The sequence below is a fragment of the Pleurodeles waltl genome, chromosome 6, assembly GCF_031143425.1.
Source record: "Pleurodeles waltl isolate 20211129_DDA chromosome 6, aPleWal1.hap1.20221129, whole genome shotgun sequence".
NCBI classification, from domain to species: Eukaryota; Metazoa; Chordata; class Amphibia; order Caudata; family Salamandridae; genus Pleurodeles; species Pleurodeles waltl.
Genome location: NC_090445.1, coordinates 694,468,795 through 694,489,574, shown reverse-complemented (window position 1 = coordinate 694,489,574; position 20,780 = coordinate 694,468,795). Strand labels below are relative to the sequence as shown.

General features: G+C 45.9%; 1 protein-coding gene across 1 annotated transcript in view; it reads left to right on the top strand.

Annotated features, from left to right (window-relative positions):
- Positions 1-20,780, top strand: part of LOC138300177 (disintegrin and metalloproteinase domain-containing protein 9-like) — a 587,087-nt gene that overhangs the window by 552,662 nt on the left and 13,645 nt on the right. The window contains exon 20 of the mRNA XM_069239149.1: positions 9,412-9,481. Within this exon, the coding sequence (XP_069095250.1) occupies positions 9,412-9,481 (70 nt within the window). The remainder of the gene's footprint in view (positions 1-9,411; positions 9,482-20,780) is intronic.

Genomic DNA, 20,780 nt, shown 5'->3' with positions numbered 1-20,780 from the left:
CCACTTAACACCACAGCCCTGGTCTCACCAACGCCAGTGGACGCTGTCACCGAGCCGCTGCCTCACCGTGACCTGTGGGCACCGCACATCGCATTGTCCCACTTCGCACCGCAGCCCCAACGCCATCCACGCCACCGCTCCTGACTTCAGCAGCCCGAAGTTTGATCGCACGCGAGTGACTTCAAGGGCCCGATGAACCCCGCACCGACTTCGGAACCGACACCACGGCACCAGTGATGCCGCTCTCCGGAGCTCACAGCGGGGATTACGATGCCCTGCAATTCCAAAGGTACTGTTTTGCGGGTCTTCCAGACACCGTAGCTGGCCCGCAATGCTGGAGCTGGCCTGAACTGTTGGTTTTGTTGACCATGACACCGTGATAGCCCTAGATGGAGCTATCAACTTCAAGGAACTGTATTTTTAAGATAAATCTTACAAAATTCATATCTTTAGCACTGTATGTTGGATGTTTATTGCTTTGGTCTTGTTTTACACAGATAAATATTGGCTATTTTTCTAAAACTGGTGTGGTGTCCTTTTGTGGTGTTTTCACTGTATTACTGTGTGTTATGTGCAAGTGCTTTACACATTGCTTCTGAGATAAGCCTGACTGCTCATGCCAAGCTACCAAAGGGGTGAGCAGGGGTTATCTGAGCGGGTATCTCCCTTATCCTGACTAGAATAAGGGTCCCTACTTGGACAGGGTGCAAACGGACTGCCAACTAGAGACCCCGTTTCCAACAGTAAGTGTATGCCTTCCATTTTTAAATGGTGATACACAACGCAGGATTTGAACTGTTTGAAGTTTAGAACTAAGGATGAACCTCCACCTTACTTTTGCACCAAGAAGATTATGCTGAGGAACTTTCGAGGATGGAGCAGGGTTTCCACTATGGCTCCTTTCCGAAGAAGCAATTGAATTTCTTCCCCTATGAACGAGCGTTCTACTTTGGAAAAAGGAGAGGAAGGGGAGGAGTCATTTGAGTTGGAGGGGACTAGAACTCCAAATGAAAACTCTGCACTGTTTGTAAGATCCACTGATGCTGTGTGATACTCTGCCACATATCCAAAAGGGACTGATTCTGATCAAGGTTGGAGACGGAAGCGTTGCTTCCTCCACAATAGCCTCCCCTGGAGGTGCATCCACAGCCTCCTCTGTAGCTGGACGGATAGAAGTTCAAGGTGTTAAAAGGAACCTCCTCTGCCTCTCTGATTTGCCACTCTTGAAGTCTGGGGGTATCCTTGGCCTCGCGCCCCACCTCTGAAGTGCCCGGCCCTGATAAAAAAGGGTATTATTGAATACGTTTTCGATGGCCTGAGCTTTGTCGAGTGCTGCTAAAGTAGCTACCTATTTACGCAGGTCCTTGATGAATTTATTGCCGAACAGCAAATCGTTGACCAAGCTACCAGCTTCATTGGAGGCTAATTCTGCCAGCTTTGGATTGTGACGCATAAGGAACAACCTTCTGTGTTCCGTAGACATGGCACAGTTAGCGTTTCCTAAAAGACAGATAGCCCTTTGCTCCCCTTCAACAATGACTTCAGAATCTAGGGGGTGCAGTTGGATTCCTTCGCTTTGACTGCCAGATCAAGAATGTTGGTCAAAGGGCCTGAGAGGTCTAGAAGTTTATCCTGCCACCCACGCCAGGCACAGTCTAGACCCTTCTTAGGATCCTTCACAAATTTTTTCGGAAAGGTCATTATGCTAGGATCTAAATCCAGAGTGTCAGCTACCTTTCCCAAGAGCGGAGGGTGAGGGAATTCTGATCTGAGGGTGTTCCTGACATCCCTTTTGAATCCTTTGTGTAGTCTATCCTGTACATAATGAGCTTCCTTTATGCAAGGAGCCCACTCCATAGCGAATAAGAGATTCCGTCCACTCAGACCTGGAAGCTTAGAGGATAGATGATGAGCCTAACGCTTTTTCTTAGAGGGAGGAAGAGTATCTCTCTTTGAATCTCGCTGCAAGTCTTGTGAGCCAGAGGAGAGAAGATGAATAGTCATAGGAGACATCTTGTGATTAAGGTTTTAGTGAAAAAGAGTCTGACGAACCTTGAGGAGCAGAGCCCTCATATTCATGATCACTTAGTACAGAGGCTGCCATCTGCTTCAAAATTTCAGCTGACGAAGGACCCCCGAAGATTGTCTCAGGAGCGAAGTAGGGTCATTGGGCGCAATTTGTTGGGATAGGCTTGCCTGACTCGAGTCACCAAGTAATTCTCTTCTGCCGAAGTAAACCAGAGGTTGAGTGAAAGGTTTAAGGGACTCAATCAGTGCCCAATTCACAGAATCTTGCACGTGGCATCCCTGTGCTTCCACTAACCTCTCTTCAATATGGTGCTCATAGGTCACTTCATTAACTTCTTGATATTGATCCCCATCATCTGCGTAGTACGCCATAGCTGTTAAGCTGAGAGGAGTGGAAGAGGTTCAAGGGAGGAAAACATCCTAGAGCAGGTGAAATCAGTTGTTGCAAGGAGACAGTAACAGCACTGCCTGGCCAGAATCAGTGTGTTGTGGAGCCACCTGCTGCTTTATTTATTTATTATTTCCCCTGGGCAGGTCCCTAAAATGCTTTTTACAGTCCTGTCAGGCATTTTCAGGGCCCAGAGAGCTTTTTGGTATGCACTGTGCACATTGAGCCGATCGGGGAAAAGAAAACTTCTGATGCCGCTCAACGGGCATATATAAAAACAGAGGACAGAACCTCCAACGGTCCCGCTCCTGCTCCACTTCTGACGCATGCAGTGGATAAAGAAAATCCCTAAGAAAGCACAAACCATAAAATGCAGAGCGTGCACAAATGATTGCATACAATTACAACATTATACAGTAGAGATTAAGGGAATAAAACAAGCAGTTAACTATGACTGCTGCATCAGCAAAGAAAGAGGAAGGACTAGAGTGTCCAGGACTTTTATAGACAGGTAAGCTATTTGATGAGGTGGTGATAAAGGCTCACGGAAGCGTAGTTTAAAGTTTTGTGGATTTTGACTTGCTGCTGTTTTGATCAGTAAAGCAAACAGAAGCATAATTTGAAGCCTCCGGTCCTGCCATGGATTTGACCTCCAGGCAGGAAACTCTAGACAAGAGCAAGCACCCAGGTCCCTTTCTCTAAAACCAGAGACTCAGTGAAACCCAGAACCGCAGAGCATCCAAGATCAATTCCCACCCCAAAAGGGCACATAGACGAACATACCACCCCAATATGCCTACACTAGAAAGGGGGTAGATTATTAGAACGCCGGCATTTAGAATGGTGGGAATGAGCCAACACTGGCAAAAAAGCCCAACTTATAGCACGTTCTCAGGCATTAAACTGTTTCCTATCCTGACGGGAAGGGTGGTAGGTTAGTGTATTGCACTCTGTGTGAAAAAAGGTGTGTAAATTCAGCGTCTCAGGCATGAATACAGATGGGAGAGCCTCTGTTTTACAATGGTGCTCCTCTCGAAAGGACTCCTGATTGGTAACTGTGGTATGACAGCACTCAAAATGCAAGAATGTCTTCCAGAAATGATTCCTTCTCAGAGATTGCAGTTCTTGTGCAATTACCTACAATAATTCTTTCAGAAAGGTTCCATTAGAAATGGCAGTTTCTCCCCTTTCCAATGGTACTGCCCCTGGCTGTGCCTGGGGAGTGGGGGTTTTGGCTAGGTACCTTTCTTTATTGCAGTAAGACAATAACAGATCTCTGCTGTCTAGTGGATTTTGCCCTAAACAAAGGGGGCAGATAGGACAGCAGAGAAGAGTAGAAAGGCTGTTCACAGCTGGGTGGAGGGGAGCCTGTGCCTGTGATTGAAGGAGGGGGATGCTTTCCCTTTGAAATTTCATGATGTCTACTGAGAAGGATTTCTGCTCAAGGGAAATACTGCTTTTGTGATTTCCGAGCAAGAACCTTTCAAACTGAAATCAAGAACAAGCAAGCGATGTAACTGCACTTTATCCAGAGGACCCAGCACTTCCAAACCACACACGGTCATCTCAGACGTTATCCATCTTTTAGGCCTCCTTGAGAGAGGAAAGCCCACTAGATAACACAGGTTTTTGTTGTATTTTTTACACCTAAAAAGGGGTAAAGAACCACAGTACCTGGAACACAGATACACAGTAAAAAGGACCATGAAAAAAGGAGATGGTCCCCTTACCAAAGTCTCCCACTCAAAATTATGCTTATTTAGTAATCAAGCAGAAATCCTGTTAAGCAGCACACAGGTCAACACAGCAGACTCTCCCTTTGGGCCCTCACTAAAGGGTTCTTGCTCAGGAATAGTGGATTGCCCATAGTTTGGGAGTAGACATTCTTTAGTTTAGACACACTCTGACTGGGGTGCACACAACCATTCAACCAACCACCTTTTGTTGTTTTTAATGTGAACCCTAAGTGCATCAGTGAACAGCCTGGTTCCTAATGCGCCATGAATAGGAGGCTTCTTAATTAAATGGTCCTGTTCTCGCACCTCAAAGGAAAAGAAACATGCAGAGCAAGGAAAAATACATTTCTTGTTAAGAAATAAAGGCCCTGAAGAAGTCCTCTGTATGGACAAAACACGTTGACTGTGGCTGTCTTTTATGGTGATGTCTGGCTTATTTTAAAAAGATAAGAAGAATAAAGAGAAGATTTTAAGTGGGCTGATATTAATGAATTGGACTTTTTGAATACTGTTTAGGGTGGTGCACCATCAGCAATTGATTTGTTTACATTCCCTTTGCAGGATTGCACCTTGGCAGCAGGTGTTCGAATGTGTGCACACATCTTTCCTATTGAGCTTTTCAATATTAGTTAGGGGATAGTGGTCATGTGCATGGAGCTATAGCCTGTTGCCTTCTGTTAGATACATTTGCATCAGTAGAGTGACCAACTGGCAAGGGTGAAAATTCAGGATGGTGAGTGTAAAAATTCAGGACAAAGGGTCAACATTCAGGACACAAATGTAGGATGGAAGGTCAAAATTCAGGACACACCAGAAGAGGTTGTGCACTAGTATACAAGTAAGTAAACAGACAACCAACATAAGTACTGAGTGATATATAAGACCCATAACAGTTGAGTCTTGTATGAAGGTAAGAGCATTATGCAGAAAAATTGGTTTATTAACCAGCCTGCATGAGCTATAATTGGCTGCATGCTGCTGAGTGTCACAGTATTAGTGCGGGCCAGAACAGTTAGATAGGAGTTGACATTGTTACATAATGCCCTGGCTAGCCATCTACCATCCCTCCATATTTTACCTGTATAAGAGAAATAGTATACTGATTGGAATGTTGTATTTCTGTGAGCTGTAAGCTACAGATTCTCATTGATGCACAGCATTGTGCTACAGACTAGAAACTGTATATGTTTTTGAGGCATTACTGTAGGTCAGAAGAAGGCACAGTCTTTAACATACAGAACATTTTCCAGTGCAATGGAAGCAAAATGCCAACATGCAGTTTTACTGAAAATACTATATAGTGCACAAATAATAATGTGTGGAAATGTGGTTCTAGCAAATATGTATCATTTGAACATCACCAAGTAAAGTGTCTTGATTGTTTTGATTGTATTAAAACTCTGTTTCCAGCACACTCCTGAATAACAAACAAGTGATCCATTTGTGGTTTCCTAATTGCTGATGTGTTTTGCTACATATGCACAGTTCATTTACAGGTACAGGTAGATGTTGTTGTGTTTTACAAAAAAAAACTCACAGCTTACAGCTTTGTTTTCACACTCCCTTTACCACCACAGCAAGACTGTCAACTAGTCCACTTTACTATTCTGTCTTTGCCTGCAAAGTTAGAGAATTTTGTAAACACCAATCCACACGTTAAAGGAATAAGCAAACATTTGTCAGATGATACAGCCTGACATTTGCCCTCTATTCTTGAACACATAGCACTTGTGACAAGCTGAAAACTAAATTTAGATTTAATTCAAATTTAAAAGGCATCCTTATTGCCCATTAACTTTCTCAACTCAAGCTCAAACTCATAAGGCTGGGCAGTATGTGTGATAGTTTGCAATACTTTCTGCACTTGGTCCTAGGCTGGTTGTGCAAGGATGTAAAGTTCTTACATTTAGTGTGTTCTTGTGGGTGATGCTGTACAGGTGATACATGGTGTTCTGTTGCTCAGTATCTCATTATTTCTGTTACATTTTGCCATTATTAGTACCCAATTTTTTGATGTAGAAACGGTGAAGGCTAAAGGAGGCAATACCGGGATTGATACACATGTCCTACATTGCGACTCAGTGAATTGAGTACATGGTAGCAGAGGTGAACTTACCAGATGAAAGCATCTGACCAAGTTTATATGCCTCTGTAAATATTTTAAATTATCTTGGCTTGTCTCGAGTGGGCACATATGTGAATCAGAACTTTGGCATCCTGCGTTATGGGCATTACCCACCACTGGCTAGAAAGTGAGGGGTGAATTTCTGATATGCCTCAAATGTCCAATTTAAACATTCAGACAACTTATTTCCAAACTGTATAAAGTTCTTCCTATTATACAATCATGTTTGAAAGGGAAGGTAGAGTGGTTTAAACCTGGGGAGATTCGCACAAACACTGCAAGTTATTTTGATATGAAAGATGGTTAAGACTTCTGTGTACTAGGCTATGTCTTTGGATCACAGCAAGTTTAAGAGGGTTCGTCACACAGTGAACCACGAGACAGCATGCTAGACACAGTAAACCTCTGGGCATCACCGTGGTCACTTAACCAACCATATGAGAGTAGACTGGCCATGCTATTTACCAAAGGTTCATCAGGGACCACCAGGCAAAACAAAGCTGGTGGTATGGGGAGCCATGAAAAAGCAACATGAACACACAGTGGGCACAATGAGAGAGAGCTCATTATTGTGCAGTTCAAGAAAGGTAGATTAATTCGCTGCTTCATGTTTAGCCTTGTAAAAAAAATGTACTTTTGCATTTATTGCAGAATACACCAACACAACATAAACTCTACTCTAAATAAATTGTTGAGTCAGTGGTTGGGCATTTACTAGAGCAAAATGGTTTGAAGAGTTTATGGCAGCCTCACAAACAGTACTCCAATCCCTGGTTCCTCATGCAGCTGGCAGTCATATTTAAAAGAAATTGAGCCTGGAACAGTAAAATAGAGATAAAGTCACACATCTTTTAAGGCTGACAGAGCTAACTTAACTCGACGATAGCACTGGACTTCAGTTTAATATTCTCAGCTGTTTGTTTGCTATGGAGACATGAACATACTATTACGGTTCATGTAAAGTTTAATCAAACTTGCGAGTAGATCGAGGCATAGTTTGAAAGAGAGGAAGCCCCTGGAAGTAGGAACCAGGAGAGAAAGAGAGAGGTGATGGTCTGCATATTATACAGGCACAATGGCTTGTATAAGTGTGTAAGCCAATGTATAGGAAATGTTACTTGAGACCAGGGCCACTTGAATTATTCAAATGTCTGTGATTTTCACACAATTATAAATGTTCTGCATTCGTTACATAATCCATCATCTACAGCAGATTTTAGCTCAAATTATTCAAAACTTACTAAAAATGCAGCAACCCATGTTTTGGCGCAGCGGAGGACCCTTTGTAAAGGTTGAATGGTCATCTTTCTGTTCCTTATTGCTATATTTGGGTGTTAAACTGGCACTAATGAGGTGAAACCTATGCCCAGACAGTGTTAACAAGTTTGAAAATGCAAAAGAATTAAGTAATACTATTGCAAAATGTGCCCCATTATGCCACATAATTTGCCTTTTCTTGCTGCATAATTTACTCAATGCTGCCTCATAATTTGGCCCTCCCTGGACACATAATTCTAGCGGCCCTGCTTAGGGCATTGATGACTACAGCGTGCAGGAGTCACATGTCATCCATACTGGTAGGCATTATATGCTACAACTGCTTAGTCTCGAGAAGTACAACTTGGGATTTAAAACATAATGTAGTGGTTAGGGTTGTGTTTACTAATAAGTAATCATTATTAGCCAAAGGAACACTGTTCATCAATCTTAGACTAATTAAAGATTAGAGAAAAACAATAAGGTTGTAAACCTGTGCCTTGCAGTTTCCATGCTGCTGTTTGACTTTGGTTCATAGCTCACTGTGCTATATTAGGACTGTATTTTATCAATGTAATTAACAAAAGGGTCCCTGTGACAAAAACAGTAACCCACTGAGCTGTCTATATACAAAATATATATCTGCATCTTACACATTGTGCTTTGCTGGAGGCACACTATCCAGCTAGTTTATTATGAGTCAAAACTCTGCCAAGACAAAAACCAAATCTTTCAGATTTAAACCAACATATTTAGCCTATAAGTTGCTGGCACACAACGGGTCTGAAGTCTGTGCATTTAACATTTAACCCCGAACGAAGTGCCAAAATGCAATCCCCCCTCCCCCCCCCCCATCTCCCGAGAGCCTGGCCCCTGGTGAGGTGACACCAGCCCCTGAAGAAAAGCAGAATGCCATGCCCTAGGCTGGCTCAGGAGGAGGCCCAGCAAATGCTGTGACTGCACAGATAGGCCCATTATCATTCTGTATGTGATAATCGCAGGCAATCAGAATGATAATGGGACAAAAGCAGTTTGTGCAAGGTCGGGGAGGGGCTGCTGCAAGCCCCTGTAGTGAGAGTTACAGAAATCTGAGGCTTCTTGCAGGGAGGTAGCGCAGCTCGCTTCAATGTCCAGAATTATGGACAAAAGGCATCTGTGAAAGAGATCATGACAGACAACGGACAACAGACTCAAATAGCGGACGGTCCATGAAACTTACAGATGGTTGGTCACCCTGTGCATCAGGTATGCTCAGATGTGGATCCTGTGTTCACTGGGCTATAGGATCCAAACTGCACCTCACTGATGAGTCAGCAAGGCTGAAACCAGCCTCTTATTGCTTGTGTTCCTATACAGGGGGTATTTTGGCTGATAGCCGGGGCTAGAATGTTCTTATTGGAGCTGTACAAAGGCTGATTTACACTTGGTTCCCCACTGTCTGGGTTGGAGCAGGCCAAATAACTGTCGCCTTTAACTCTTGCATGCATTCCACTCATCACCTTTTGTTGTTTTAAGACTTCAGACCAGAAAAACTAAGTTACATGTAGTGTGTTGCTTTCATTAGTAAGGCACGTCTGTCATAGGCTGATTTGTGCATTCTGCTTTTTCCTCTTTTGAGGGGAAATCCCTCAATTACAAACATAGGGCAGGTCTGAGACCCATCGTCCCCCGACCACCCACCAGAACAAAAACATGAATTAGCTCCTGACAAGGTTCAGAGTGAAAGGCACGGACGGTGAGCATAGTGGCTGGTACTGACAGCTTAGGTCTTTGTGGATCCCAGCGAGCTACCAGGGTTGGGGTAAATTAAATATGTAATTTTACTTGATCAGACTGTGCTGCCTCTCTCTCATCCTGGGATTGAATTGTTTACACAGGGACAACAACAACTCAACCACGGTCGAGACAGGACGGCCAAAACCTAACCAGAACCAGCAAAGAAACAAGGTAAAGTGCAGGAGCATGTTCACTCACTTTGTGTTTGCTTCCCACTGTCCAGCTCAGTTTAAATATTTTAAATAAGTTAATTTAATACGGTCATGTACAATCTCACTTGGTAATGTATGCTTGGAGATAGAAGCCCAGTGGAATATGGTGCTGTATTCCCCTACATGAGAGCAAAAGGCTGGCCAGACACCACATTCAATGAGTCTATCTGGGACATACCGGAGGGATAGGGGAATTTGGGCCCTTCATTGCATGCAACTATCTGGTACATGGCTTTGGGGCAGGGTGATTTGGGGCCAGATGTAGCAAGACTTTTGCGCCTCGCAAATGGCGAAAAACGCCGTTTGCGAGGTGCAAAAGCCCTTACGCGATGCAGAAACGCATTTTGCGAGTCGGAACCGACTCGCAAAATGCGTTTCCGACTCGCAAATAGGAAGGGGTGTTCCCTTCCTATTTGCGACTCACACAGCGATGTAAGTTGATTTGCGACCGCGAAAGCGGTCGCAAATCAACTCGCAGTTACCATCCACTTAAAGTGGATGGTAACTCATTCGCAAACGGAATGATCACAAAAGTATCCTATGGACCACTGCCTGCTCTGAAAAAACCGAAACAAAAGGTTTCGGTATTTTTTTCTAAGTGCAGCTCGTTTTCCTTTAAGGAAAACGGGATGCAGATAGAAAAAAAAACCTGCTTTATTGAAAAGCAGTCACGGACATGGGGGTCTCCAGCAGGCCACCATCCCTGTGAGTGCCCAGACTCGCAATGGGGTCGCAAACTGCGACCCACCTCATTAATATTCATGAGGTGGGTCTTTGCGACCCCATTGCGAGTCGCAGAAGGTGTCTGAGACACCTTTCTGCATTGCAACTCGCAATCTGCCACCTACCTACATCTGGCCCTAGGATCCTACAGAACATGCAACTGCTAGTCCATGCTTGAGGTTAGAGTAATTTCTATGCATCTGCTTCAGAGTTGTCTGGGAGATTCATTGAATGAACGCTACAGATTTCATTAACCTGTTTTGGACATCTCTGTGGTTCGGATGATTCGACCCTACGTTGTATGCATCTGTCTTATACATGCTTGGGGAGACGATGGCTAGAGTCTACATTCCCTGTATCTGCCGCCAGCTGCTTTAATAGGGACAGAGTGGATGCTCCTGAATTCCTTGTTTCTTAATGGTAACACGTATATGTTGTGTTATTTCTTTAGGTGCTGTGTGGTGTGAACATTAAGGCCCTCATTAAAACTCACTTTGGTGGTCTTTTCCAAAGACCGCCGAAGCCACCGCAGCCAGCAGACTGCCAGTGCTGGCGGTCTGCTGATCGCCATATTTGGAGTTGGTGGAGGACTTCCGCCCATTTATGGGTCTAAGTTCGACTCTGTCAGCCTCTCCAACGAAGTTGAAGAGGCAGGTACATCGTCAGCACTGCCACGGCGGCAAGACTCTGCCCGCAATATTACGAGCCGTAATATGGCTTGATGGAGTCTTGCTGGCATGGTAGTGCTGGCGGTGCAAAACCGCCAGGACCCATTCCCTCCCGGACGACCAGCTCGCCCGAAACAGTAAGGTGATCGTCCGATGGGCGGGGATGGGGAGTGTTAGGTGCATGTGTGTGGTATGTGTGTGTATGTGTGCGAACGGGGTGTATGAGTGCGTGTATGTGTGCGAATGGGGTGCATGAGTGCGTGTATGTGTGCGAATGGGGGGGTGAGTGCGTGTTTGTGAGCGAGTGAGTGGAGGTGTCTGTGTGCAAGTGTGCGGAGGAGGTTGGTGCGTATATATGAGTGCAGGTATGTGAATGGATGTGTATGGTTGGGGGGTGTTTGTGGGTGTGTGTATGCAATTGAATGTGTGTGTGTGTGTGCGCGTGAATGGGGATGTTCTTGTGTGCGTTTGCACGGGTGTGCCTGAGTGTGTGTCAGTGGGTGAATGCGTGTTTCAGTGTGCGTGTTTCAGTGTGTGTCACTGAGTGAATGGGGGTGTATGTAGCGAGTGCGTAGGTGAATAGGGTGCATGTTTCTAAGTGTGTGGATGTGTGTGGGTGCATGTGTGTGGACATGTGGGGGTGCGTCTGGCGGCTACAGGAATGGGGAGTCCGCCAGGGTTTTTGTGGCAGGGAAAGCCAGGTGGGGTGCAGCTTTGTAATCCGGCCGGCAGGCTGAGTCCTGCCGCCGGGTTGAAGGTGCTTACCGCCAGCCGCATCAGTGTGACCACACTAGCGGGCCAGGCGGCATTGTGGAGGTTTGGCTTCTGCGAAATCCCACAACTTGTAATGCGGCAGTAATGACCGCCAGCCTCGTAATGAGGGCCTAAGTCTGGTACCACGCTAAGATGGGAAACGTGATTATAAACAGTGACCTCAGACATTAGCTGTGCTCTGTGACAGTACTACTCTTCATATGCCTCTAGCAAGCTGCTGAAACTTGCATTAAAAGAGAAATTCAATATATTTGGTAGTTTAATGTACAATAAGGTACCTTTCTGTCAAGTTGGTGCCAACATAGAATGTACCTGGATTCCTATCAGACACCTCTACAAGAATGTGAAATAAATAAAACCAGCAGTAGTGCAATATCCAGACAGTGATGAAGCTCACTGAATGTGTGCACTATGTAAAATTGGAGATTATGCATATACATGCAATTCTTTGAATAGTTGTACAAACAAATAACTCTGACAACCCCTCTTCAACCTTGTACCCAAAACTAATACTGCCTTTCCAGCTTCTGTTTACCTCAATAACTCTTGATCCTCCAACCAAAATTCAAATGGCAGAAGCACAGGACATACCATTTCAAGTCCAAGGCACAAGACTGTGGATTCCTGTCTTATGTTAACCACATTAACATAGCATATTTCACCCATATGGGTGGTATTGTTACTCTTCCAGCATCTTTCCCACCTGGTTTTGAGATTTCTCCTTGACTGGAATCACGGTGGTCTGGGTCACTGTTTTGTCAGTGAGGTGTAGGGTGGGATGTGCTTTTTCATGATGGTCGAGTTGTATGTGGATGTCTGAGCCACATTCATGATGTTGAATGGTTGTCCATAGCAGGAGAAGTTAGTCTCGGTGAACGGCATTGTTTGTGATTGAAATGCTACAAAGCCATGCTGCATATGTAGCTGTGGCATGGCTTAACTAGCATCATCTAAGATTCTGTAAGATGAGATAGAGCGAGGAGCTCTATGAACTGTTGTGATGGCAGTGCAAAGTCAGTTGTATGTCTTTGGTGCCATGTTGTGCATGTCAGGTTATGATGTGGTCTTTCAAAGACATTCTGCCATCTCTGGGGCGCCTTCTAATTAAAGGTGACGTTATCTGCTTCACCTCTTATCCTTAATCCTGAACTACTACACAAATACCTAATGTAGTAGACAGGTGTACACATACAACCCTCTGGCCAAAGTTAAACCTGGGGACATAATAAAATAGAAAGTAGTATAGAGTCCAATTTCCATTTCCTCCATGTTGAGCTGGCATGTGTCAGGCCATAATCATGATAGTTGACTGTGGCCAGTTTCAGGTCCTACCTCAGATTCAGACTGGGCTCCTCACTGTCTTCGACTTCCAGCTTCAAACACCCTACAGCCCTCTAACCTCACTCATATACTTACTCACATCATTCCTGTCTCCAGCCCAAAGCCTCCAACCTCGTACTGACACCATGTTCCAAAAAGAGTGCTTGACTGCCAGGCCTTAATGCACATTCCAGTGTACTGATACACTTCTCTATATTTAGACAAAACCATAAAAAGGGACAAGGAAGAGGCCTGAAGGTAGCATGATGCACTACTCCTCCTACAAAGAAACAAATCATAATTGTTGACTGTCAACAGGGAGCACATGCACACCGCGAATTAAAAAAAAGGCAAAATGCCTTAACCTGCAGTGTGAGTACTCAACGTCATGGCATAAGAAGCGTGCAGTTTGGCTAGAGACGAGATTGAAGGGACATGGCTGAAAAATACTTGGAGATTAAACTAGCATCAGAATGGCAAGGTCTGTGGTTGGAAGAACATGAGTGCATCACTTAATGACTGAAGAGTGGAAGCTGGCAGGCTACTGTGAAGAATAAGGTGGTCAAGGCAGGAACATACATATCATGGCTGTAGGAGGCTGGACTGGCTTGTAGTGAGTACCAAGGGGTACTTGCACCTTGCACCAGGCCCAGTTATCCCTTATTAGTGTATAGGGTGTCTAGCAGCTTAGGCTGATAGATAATGGTAGCTTAGCAGAGCAGCTTAGGCTGAACTAGGAGACGTGTGAAGCTACTACAGTACCACTTAGTGTCATATGCACAATATCATAAGAAAACACAATACACAGTTATACTAAAAATAAAGGTACTTTATTTTTATGACAATATGCCAAAGTATCTTAGAGTGTACCCTCAGTGAGAGGATAGGAAATATACACAAGATATATATACACAATAGCAAAAATATGCAGTATAGTCTTAGGAAACAGTGCAAACAATGTATAGTTACAATAGGATGCAATGGGGAAACATAGGGATAGGGGCAACACAAACCATATACTCCAGAAGTGGAATGCGAACCACGAATGGACCCCAAACCTATGTGACCTTGTAGAGGGTCGCTGGGACTATTAGAAAATAGTGATAGTTAGCAAAATAACCCTCCCCAAGACCCTAAAAAGTGAGTGCAAAGTGCACTAAAGTTCCCCTAAGGACAAAATAGTCGTGTTAGAGGGAAAATGCAAGGAAAACACAAATCAGCAATGCAACAACGATGGATTCCTGACTGAGGGTACCTGTGGAACAAGGGGACCAAGTCCAAAAGTCACAAGCAACTCGGAGATGGGCAGATGCCCAAGAAATGCCAGCGGTTGGTGCAAAGAAGCTCTTACTAGGCTGAAGAACTGTGAATACTGCAGGAACGACAAGGGCTAGAGACTTCCCCTTTGGAGGATGGATCCCCCACGCCTTGGAGAGTCGTGCAGAAGTGTTTTCCCGCCGGATGGACGACAACAAGCCTTGCTACACGCAAATCGTGCGTTTGGCGTTTTTGGACGCTGCTGGGGCCCAGGAGGGACCAGGAGGTCGCAAATTGGACCTGCAGAGAGAGGGGACGTCGAGCAAGACAAAGAGCCCTCACTGAAGCAGGTAGCACCCGGAGAAGTGCCAGAAACAGGCACTACGAGGATGCGTGAAACGGTGCTCGCCGAAGTTGCACAAAGGAGTCCCACGTCGCCGGAGACCAACTTAGAAAGTCGTGCAATGCAGGTTAGAGTGCCGTGGACCCAGGCTTGGCTGTGCACGAAGGATTTCCGCCGGAAGTGCACAGGGGCCGGAGTAGCTTGCAAAGTCGCGGTTCCCAGCAATGCAGCCCAGCGAGGTGAGGCAAGGACTTACCTCCACCAAACTTGGGCTGAAGAGTCACTGGACTGTGGGGGTCACTTGGACGGTATCGCTGGATTCGAGGGACCTCGCTCGTCGTGCTGAGAGGAGACCCAAGGGACCGGTAATGCAGCTTTTTGGTGCCTGCGGTTGCAGGGGGAAGATTCCGTCGACCCACGGGAGATTTCTTCGGAGCTTCTGGTGCAGAGAGGAGGCAGACTACCCCCACAGCATGCACAAGCAGGAAAACAGTCGAGAAGGCGGCAGGATCAGCGTTACAGAGTTGCAGTAGTCGTCTTTGCTACTATGTTGCAGGTTTGCAGGCTTCCAGCGCGGTCAGCGGTCGATTCCTTATCAGAAGGTGAAGAGGGAGATGCAGAGGAACTCGGCTGAGCTCATGCATTCGTTATCTAAAGTTTCCCCAGAGACAGAGACCCTAAATAGCCAGAAAAGAGGGTTTGGCTACCTAGGAGAGAGGAAAGGCTACTAACACCTGAAGGAGCCTATCAGCAGGAGTCTCTGACGTCACCTGGTGGCACTGGCCACTCAGAGCAGTCCAGTGTGCCAGCAGCACCTCTGTTTCCAAGATGGCAGAGGTCTGGAGCACACTGGAGGAGCTCTGGACACCTCCCAGGGGAGGTGCAGGTCAGGGGAGTGGTCACTCCCCTTTCCTTTGTCCAGTTTCGCGCCAGAGCAGGGGCTAAGGGGTCCCTGAACCGGTGTAGACTGGCTGATGCAGAATTGGGCACATCTGTGCCCAACAAAGCATTTCCAGAGGCTGGGGGAGGCTACTCCTCCCCTGCCTTCACACCATTTTCCAAAGGGAGAGGGTGTCACACCCTCTCTCAGAGGAAGTTCTTTGTTCTGCCATCCTGGGCCAGGCCTGGCTGGACCCCAGGAGGGCAGCTGCCTGTCTGAGGGGTTGGCAGCAGCAGCAGCTGCAGAGAAACCCCAGGAAGGGCAGTCTGGCAGTACCAGGGTCTGTGCTACAGACCACTGGGATCATGGAATTGTACCAACAATGCCAGGATGGCATAGAGGGGGCAATTCCATGATCATAGACATGTTACATGGCCATATTCGGAGTTACCATGGTGAAGCTACATATAGGTAGTGACCTATATGTAGTGCACGCGTGTAATGGTGTCCCCGCACTCACAAAGTTCAGTGAATTGGCTCTGAACAATGTGGGGGCACCTTGGCTAGTGCCAGGGTGCCCTCACACTAAGTAACTTTGCACCTAACCTTTACCAGGTAAAGGTTAGACATATAGGTGAGTTATAAGTTACTTAAGTGCAGTGTAAAATGGCTGTGAAATAACGTGGACGTTATTTCACTCAGGCTGCAGTGGCAGGCCTGTGTAACATTTGTCAGAGCTCCCTATGGGTGGCAAAAGAAATGCTGCAGCCCATAGGGATCTCCTGGAACCCCAATACCCTGGGTACCTCAGTACCATATACTAGGGGATTATAAGGGTGTTCCAGTAAGCCAATGTAAATTGGTAAAAATGGTCACTAGCCTGTTAGTGACAATTTGGAAAGAAATGAGAGAGCATAACCACTGAGGTTCTGATTAGCAGAGCCTCAGTGAGACAGTTAGTCACTACACAGGTAACACATTCAGGCACACTTATGAGCACTGGGGCCCTGGGTTACCAGGGTCCCAGTGACACATACAACTAAAACAACATATATACAGTGAAAAATGGGGGTAACATGCCAGGCAAGATGGTACTTTCCTACACAACCCCCCCCCAAACGAAGGACAATAAGACTAGCCATTACCTGATGAGTCTTCATTGTCTAAGTGGAAATATCTGGAGAGTCCATCTGCATTGGAGTGGCTACTCCCAGGTCTATGTTCCACTGTATAGTCCATTCCCTGTAGGGATATGGACCACCTCAACAATTTAGGATTTTCACCTTTCATTTGTTTTAGCCAAAGTAGAGGTTTGTGGTCTGTCTGAACAATGAAGTGAGTGCCAAACAGGTATGGCCTCAACTTCTTCAGAGCCCAGACCACAGCAAAGGCCTCCCTCTCAATGGCAGACCAACGCTTTTCTCTAGGGGTCAACCTTCTACTAATAAAAGCAACAGGTTGATCCTGGCCCTCAGAATTAAGTTGTGATAGGACTGCCCCTACTCCTAATTCAGATGCATCAGTTTGGACATAGAATTTTTTAGAGTAACAAGGGCTTTTCAGGACAGGTGCAGAGCACATGGCCTGCTTCAGCTCCTCAAAAGCTTTCTGACAGCTTGCTGTCCATAATACCTTTTTAGGCATTTTCTTGGAAGTGAGGTCATTAAGAGGGGCTGCAATGGAGCCATAGTTCTTAATGAACCTCCTGTAATACCCAGTGAGGCCTAGGAAGGCTCTCACCTGAGTCTGAGTGGTAGGGGGAACCCAATCAATAATTGTTTGGATTTTCCCCTGAAGTGGTGCAATCTGTTCCCCACCAACAAGGTGTCCCAGATAAACCACCTTACCCTGCCCTATCTGGCACTTTGAAGCCTTGATAGTGAGGCCTGCCTTTTGCAGGGCCTCCAAAACTTTCCATAGGTGGACCAGGTGATCATCCCAGCTGGAGCTAAAGACAGCTATATCATCCAAATATGCTGCACTGAAAGCTTCCAGCCCTTGCAGGACTGTGTTCACCAACCTCTGAAAAGTGGCAGGTGCATTTTTCAAACCAAAAGGCATTACAGTAAACTGGTAATGTCCTCCAATGGTAGAAAATGCAGTCTTAGGTTTAGCATCTTCTGACAATTTGATCTGCCAATACCCTGCAGTCAAATCAAAAGTGCTTAGATACTTGGCAGATGCCAGTGTATCTATGAGCTCATCTGCCCTGGGTATAGGGTGAGCATCAGTTTTGGTTACCAAGTTGAGACCTCTATAGTCTACACAAAACCTCATTTCCTTCTTTCCATCTTTAGAATTGGGTTTTGGTACCAGTACCACAGGAGAAGCCCATGGACTGTCAGAGTGCTCAACCACTCCTAGTTCCAACATTTTCTGAACTTCTTGCTTTATGCAGTCCCTGACATGGTCAGGCTGCCTATAGATCTTACTTTTGACAGGTAAACTGTCTCCAGAATCTATAGTGTGCTCACACCAAGAAGTGGTGCCTGGCACAATGGAGAAGAGTTCTGAAAATTGTCCTAGGAGATTTATGCAATTATCTTTCTGCTCAGCAGTAAGACAATCAGCCAAAACTACACCTTCCACAAGAGCATCTTGTTCTGTGGAAGAGAAGAGATCAGGTAGAGGATCACTGTCTTCTTCCTGTCCCTCATCAGTTGCCATGAGCAGGGTGAGATCAGCCCTGTCATAGTAGGGTTTCAGGCGGTTGACATGGAGCACCCTAAGGGGACTCCTGGCAGTGCCTAAGTCAACCAAGTAGGTGACTTCTCCCTTCTTTTCAACAATTGTGTGGGGACCACTCCATTTATCTTGGAGTGCTCTTGGGGCCACAGGCTCCAAGACCCACACTTTCTGCCCTGGTTGGTACTGAACCAAAACAGCCTTCTGATCATGCCATTGCTTCTGGAGCTCTTGGCTGGCCTGAAGGTTTTTACTGGCCTTTTTCATGTACTCAGCCATCCTTGATCTGAGGCCAAGTACATAATCCACAATATCCTGCTTAGGAGCCTTTAAAGGTTGTTCCCAACCCTCCTTTACAAGTGTGAGTGGACCCCTAACAGGGTGTCCAAAAAGAAGTTCAAAGGGGCTGAAGCCCACTCCTTTCTGGGGTACCTCCCTGTAGGCAAAAAGGAGGCATGGTAGAAGGATATCCCATCTCCTGCGGAGTTTTTCAGGGAGTCCCATAATCATGCCTTTGAGAGTTTTATTAAATCTCTCCACCAGTCCATTTGTTTGTGGATGATAGGGTGTTGTGAACTTGTAAGTTACACCACACTCCTTCCACATGGCCTTTAAGTATGCAGACATGAAATTGCTTCCTCTGTCTGATACTACTTCCTTTGGGAAGCCCACCCTGGAAAATATTCCCAGGAGGGCCTTTGCCACTGCAGGAGCTGTAGTGGTCCTTAAAGGAATAGCTTCAGGATATCTTGTGGCATGGTCCACTACCACCAAGATAAACCTATTGCCTGAAGCAGTAGGAGGGTCAAGGGGGCCAACTATGTCAACCCCTACCCTTTCAAAGGGCACCCCAACCACAGGCAGTGGGATAAGGGGTGCCTTTGGAGTGCCACCTGTCTTGCCACTGGCTTGACAGGTTTCACAGGACTTACAAAATTCCTTTGTGTCCTCAGACATCCTAGGCCAATGAAACAATGGTACCAATCTGTCCCAAGTTTTCATTTGACCCAGGTGCCCAGCTAAGGGAATGTCATGTGCCAGTGTTAGGAGGAACTTTCTGTACTCCTGAGGAATCACTAATCTCCTGGCAGCTCCAGGTTTAGGATCCCTATGCTCAGTGTACAAGAGGTTGTCCTCCCAGTAAACTCTGTGAGAGTCACTGACATCCCCATTAGCTTGTTTGACAGCTTGCTGTCTGAGACCCTCTAATGTGGGACAGGTTTGCTGTGCCACACTCAGCTCCTCCCTGGCAGGCCCCCCTTCACCCAAAAGCTCAGCAGTGTCTGCTTCCAGCTCCTCTGGTGTAGGTTCTGCACAGGGAGGGAATTCTTCTTCCTCAGAAGTAGAATCCACTGTAGAGGGAGGGATAGTAGGAAGTGGTTTGCTTCTACTAGCCCTAGCTTTAGGGAGCACTTGGTCCATTGTTCCAGGATCCAAGCTTCCCTGTCCTTTTTGCTTTTTGGCCTGAGCCCTTGTCAAAGCAAAAATATGCCCTGGGATGCCCAGCATTGCTGCATGGGCCTCCAACTCCACATCTGACCAAGCTGATGTCTCCAAATCATTCCCTAATAGACAGTCTACAAGTAAATCTGAAGCTACCACAACTTTCTTTGGACCAGTTACCCCCCCCAGTTGAGATTTACAACAGCCATGGGGTGGCTTTGTGTTATGTTGTGAGCATCGGTTACTTGGTACTGGTGTCCAAGTATGTGTTGTTCAGGGTGCACCAGTTTCTCAATCACCATTGTGACACTGGCACCTGTGTCCCTGTAGGCCTGGACCTCAACACCATTTATTAGGGTTAGTTGCTTGTACTTCTCCAAGTTATGGGGGCAAGCAACCAAAGTGGCTAAATCAATAGCCCCTTCAGAGACTAAAGTAGCCTCTGTGGTCTCCCTAATCAGACCAACCCCAACTAAATTACCAAAAGTGAGCCCAGCTACTCCCTTGGATTGGCTATTAGTAGGTTTGCTCCCACCACCACTGCTATTAGTAGGGACACTAGGTGTAGCAGTAGGGGTTGTAGTGGTAGGAGCTGTGGTGCTTTTCTTTGGACAACTGGGATCTGTTGTCCAATGGCCTTTTATTTTACATAAATAGCACCATGGTTTCTTTTCCTTGTTCTGATTAAAGGAGGATTTGGGCCCACCACCGCCACCAAAGTGTTTTTGTGGGCCTGATGAAGACTCATTTTTAGATTTGTCCCCACCCTTGTCTGAAGACTTACCATCCTTCTTTTTGTTGCCATCTTTGTCACCCCCTGTATGAACTTTTCTGTTCACTCTTGTTCTGACCCATTTGTCTGCCTTCTTTCCCAATTCTTGGGGAGAGGTCAGATCAGAGTCCACCAAGTACTGGTGCAACAAATCAGACACACAATTATTAAGAATATGCTCTCTCAGGATTAAGTTATACAGGCTGTCATAATCAGTAACTTTACTGCCATGTAACCACCCCTCCAAGGCCTTCACTGCCTGGTCAATGAAATCAACCCAGTCTTGTGAAGACTCCTTTTTGGTCTCTCTGAACTTTATCCTGTACTGTTCAGTGGTTAAGCCATAACCATCCAGGAGTGCATTCTTAAGAACTTGGAAATTATTGGCATCAT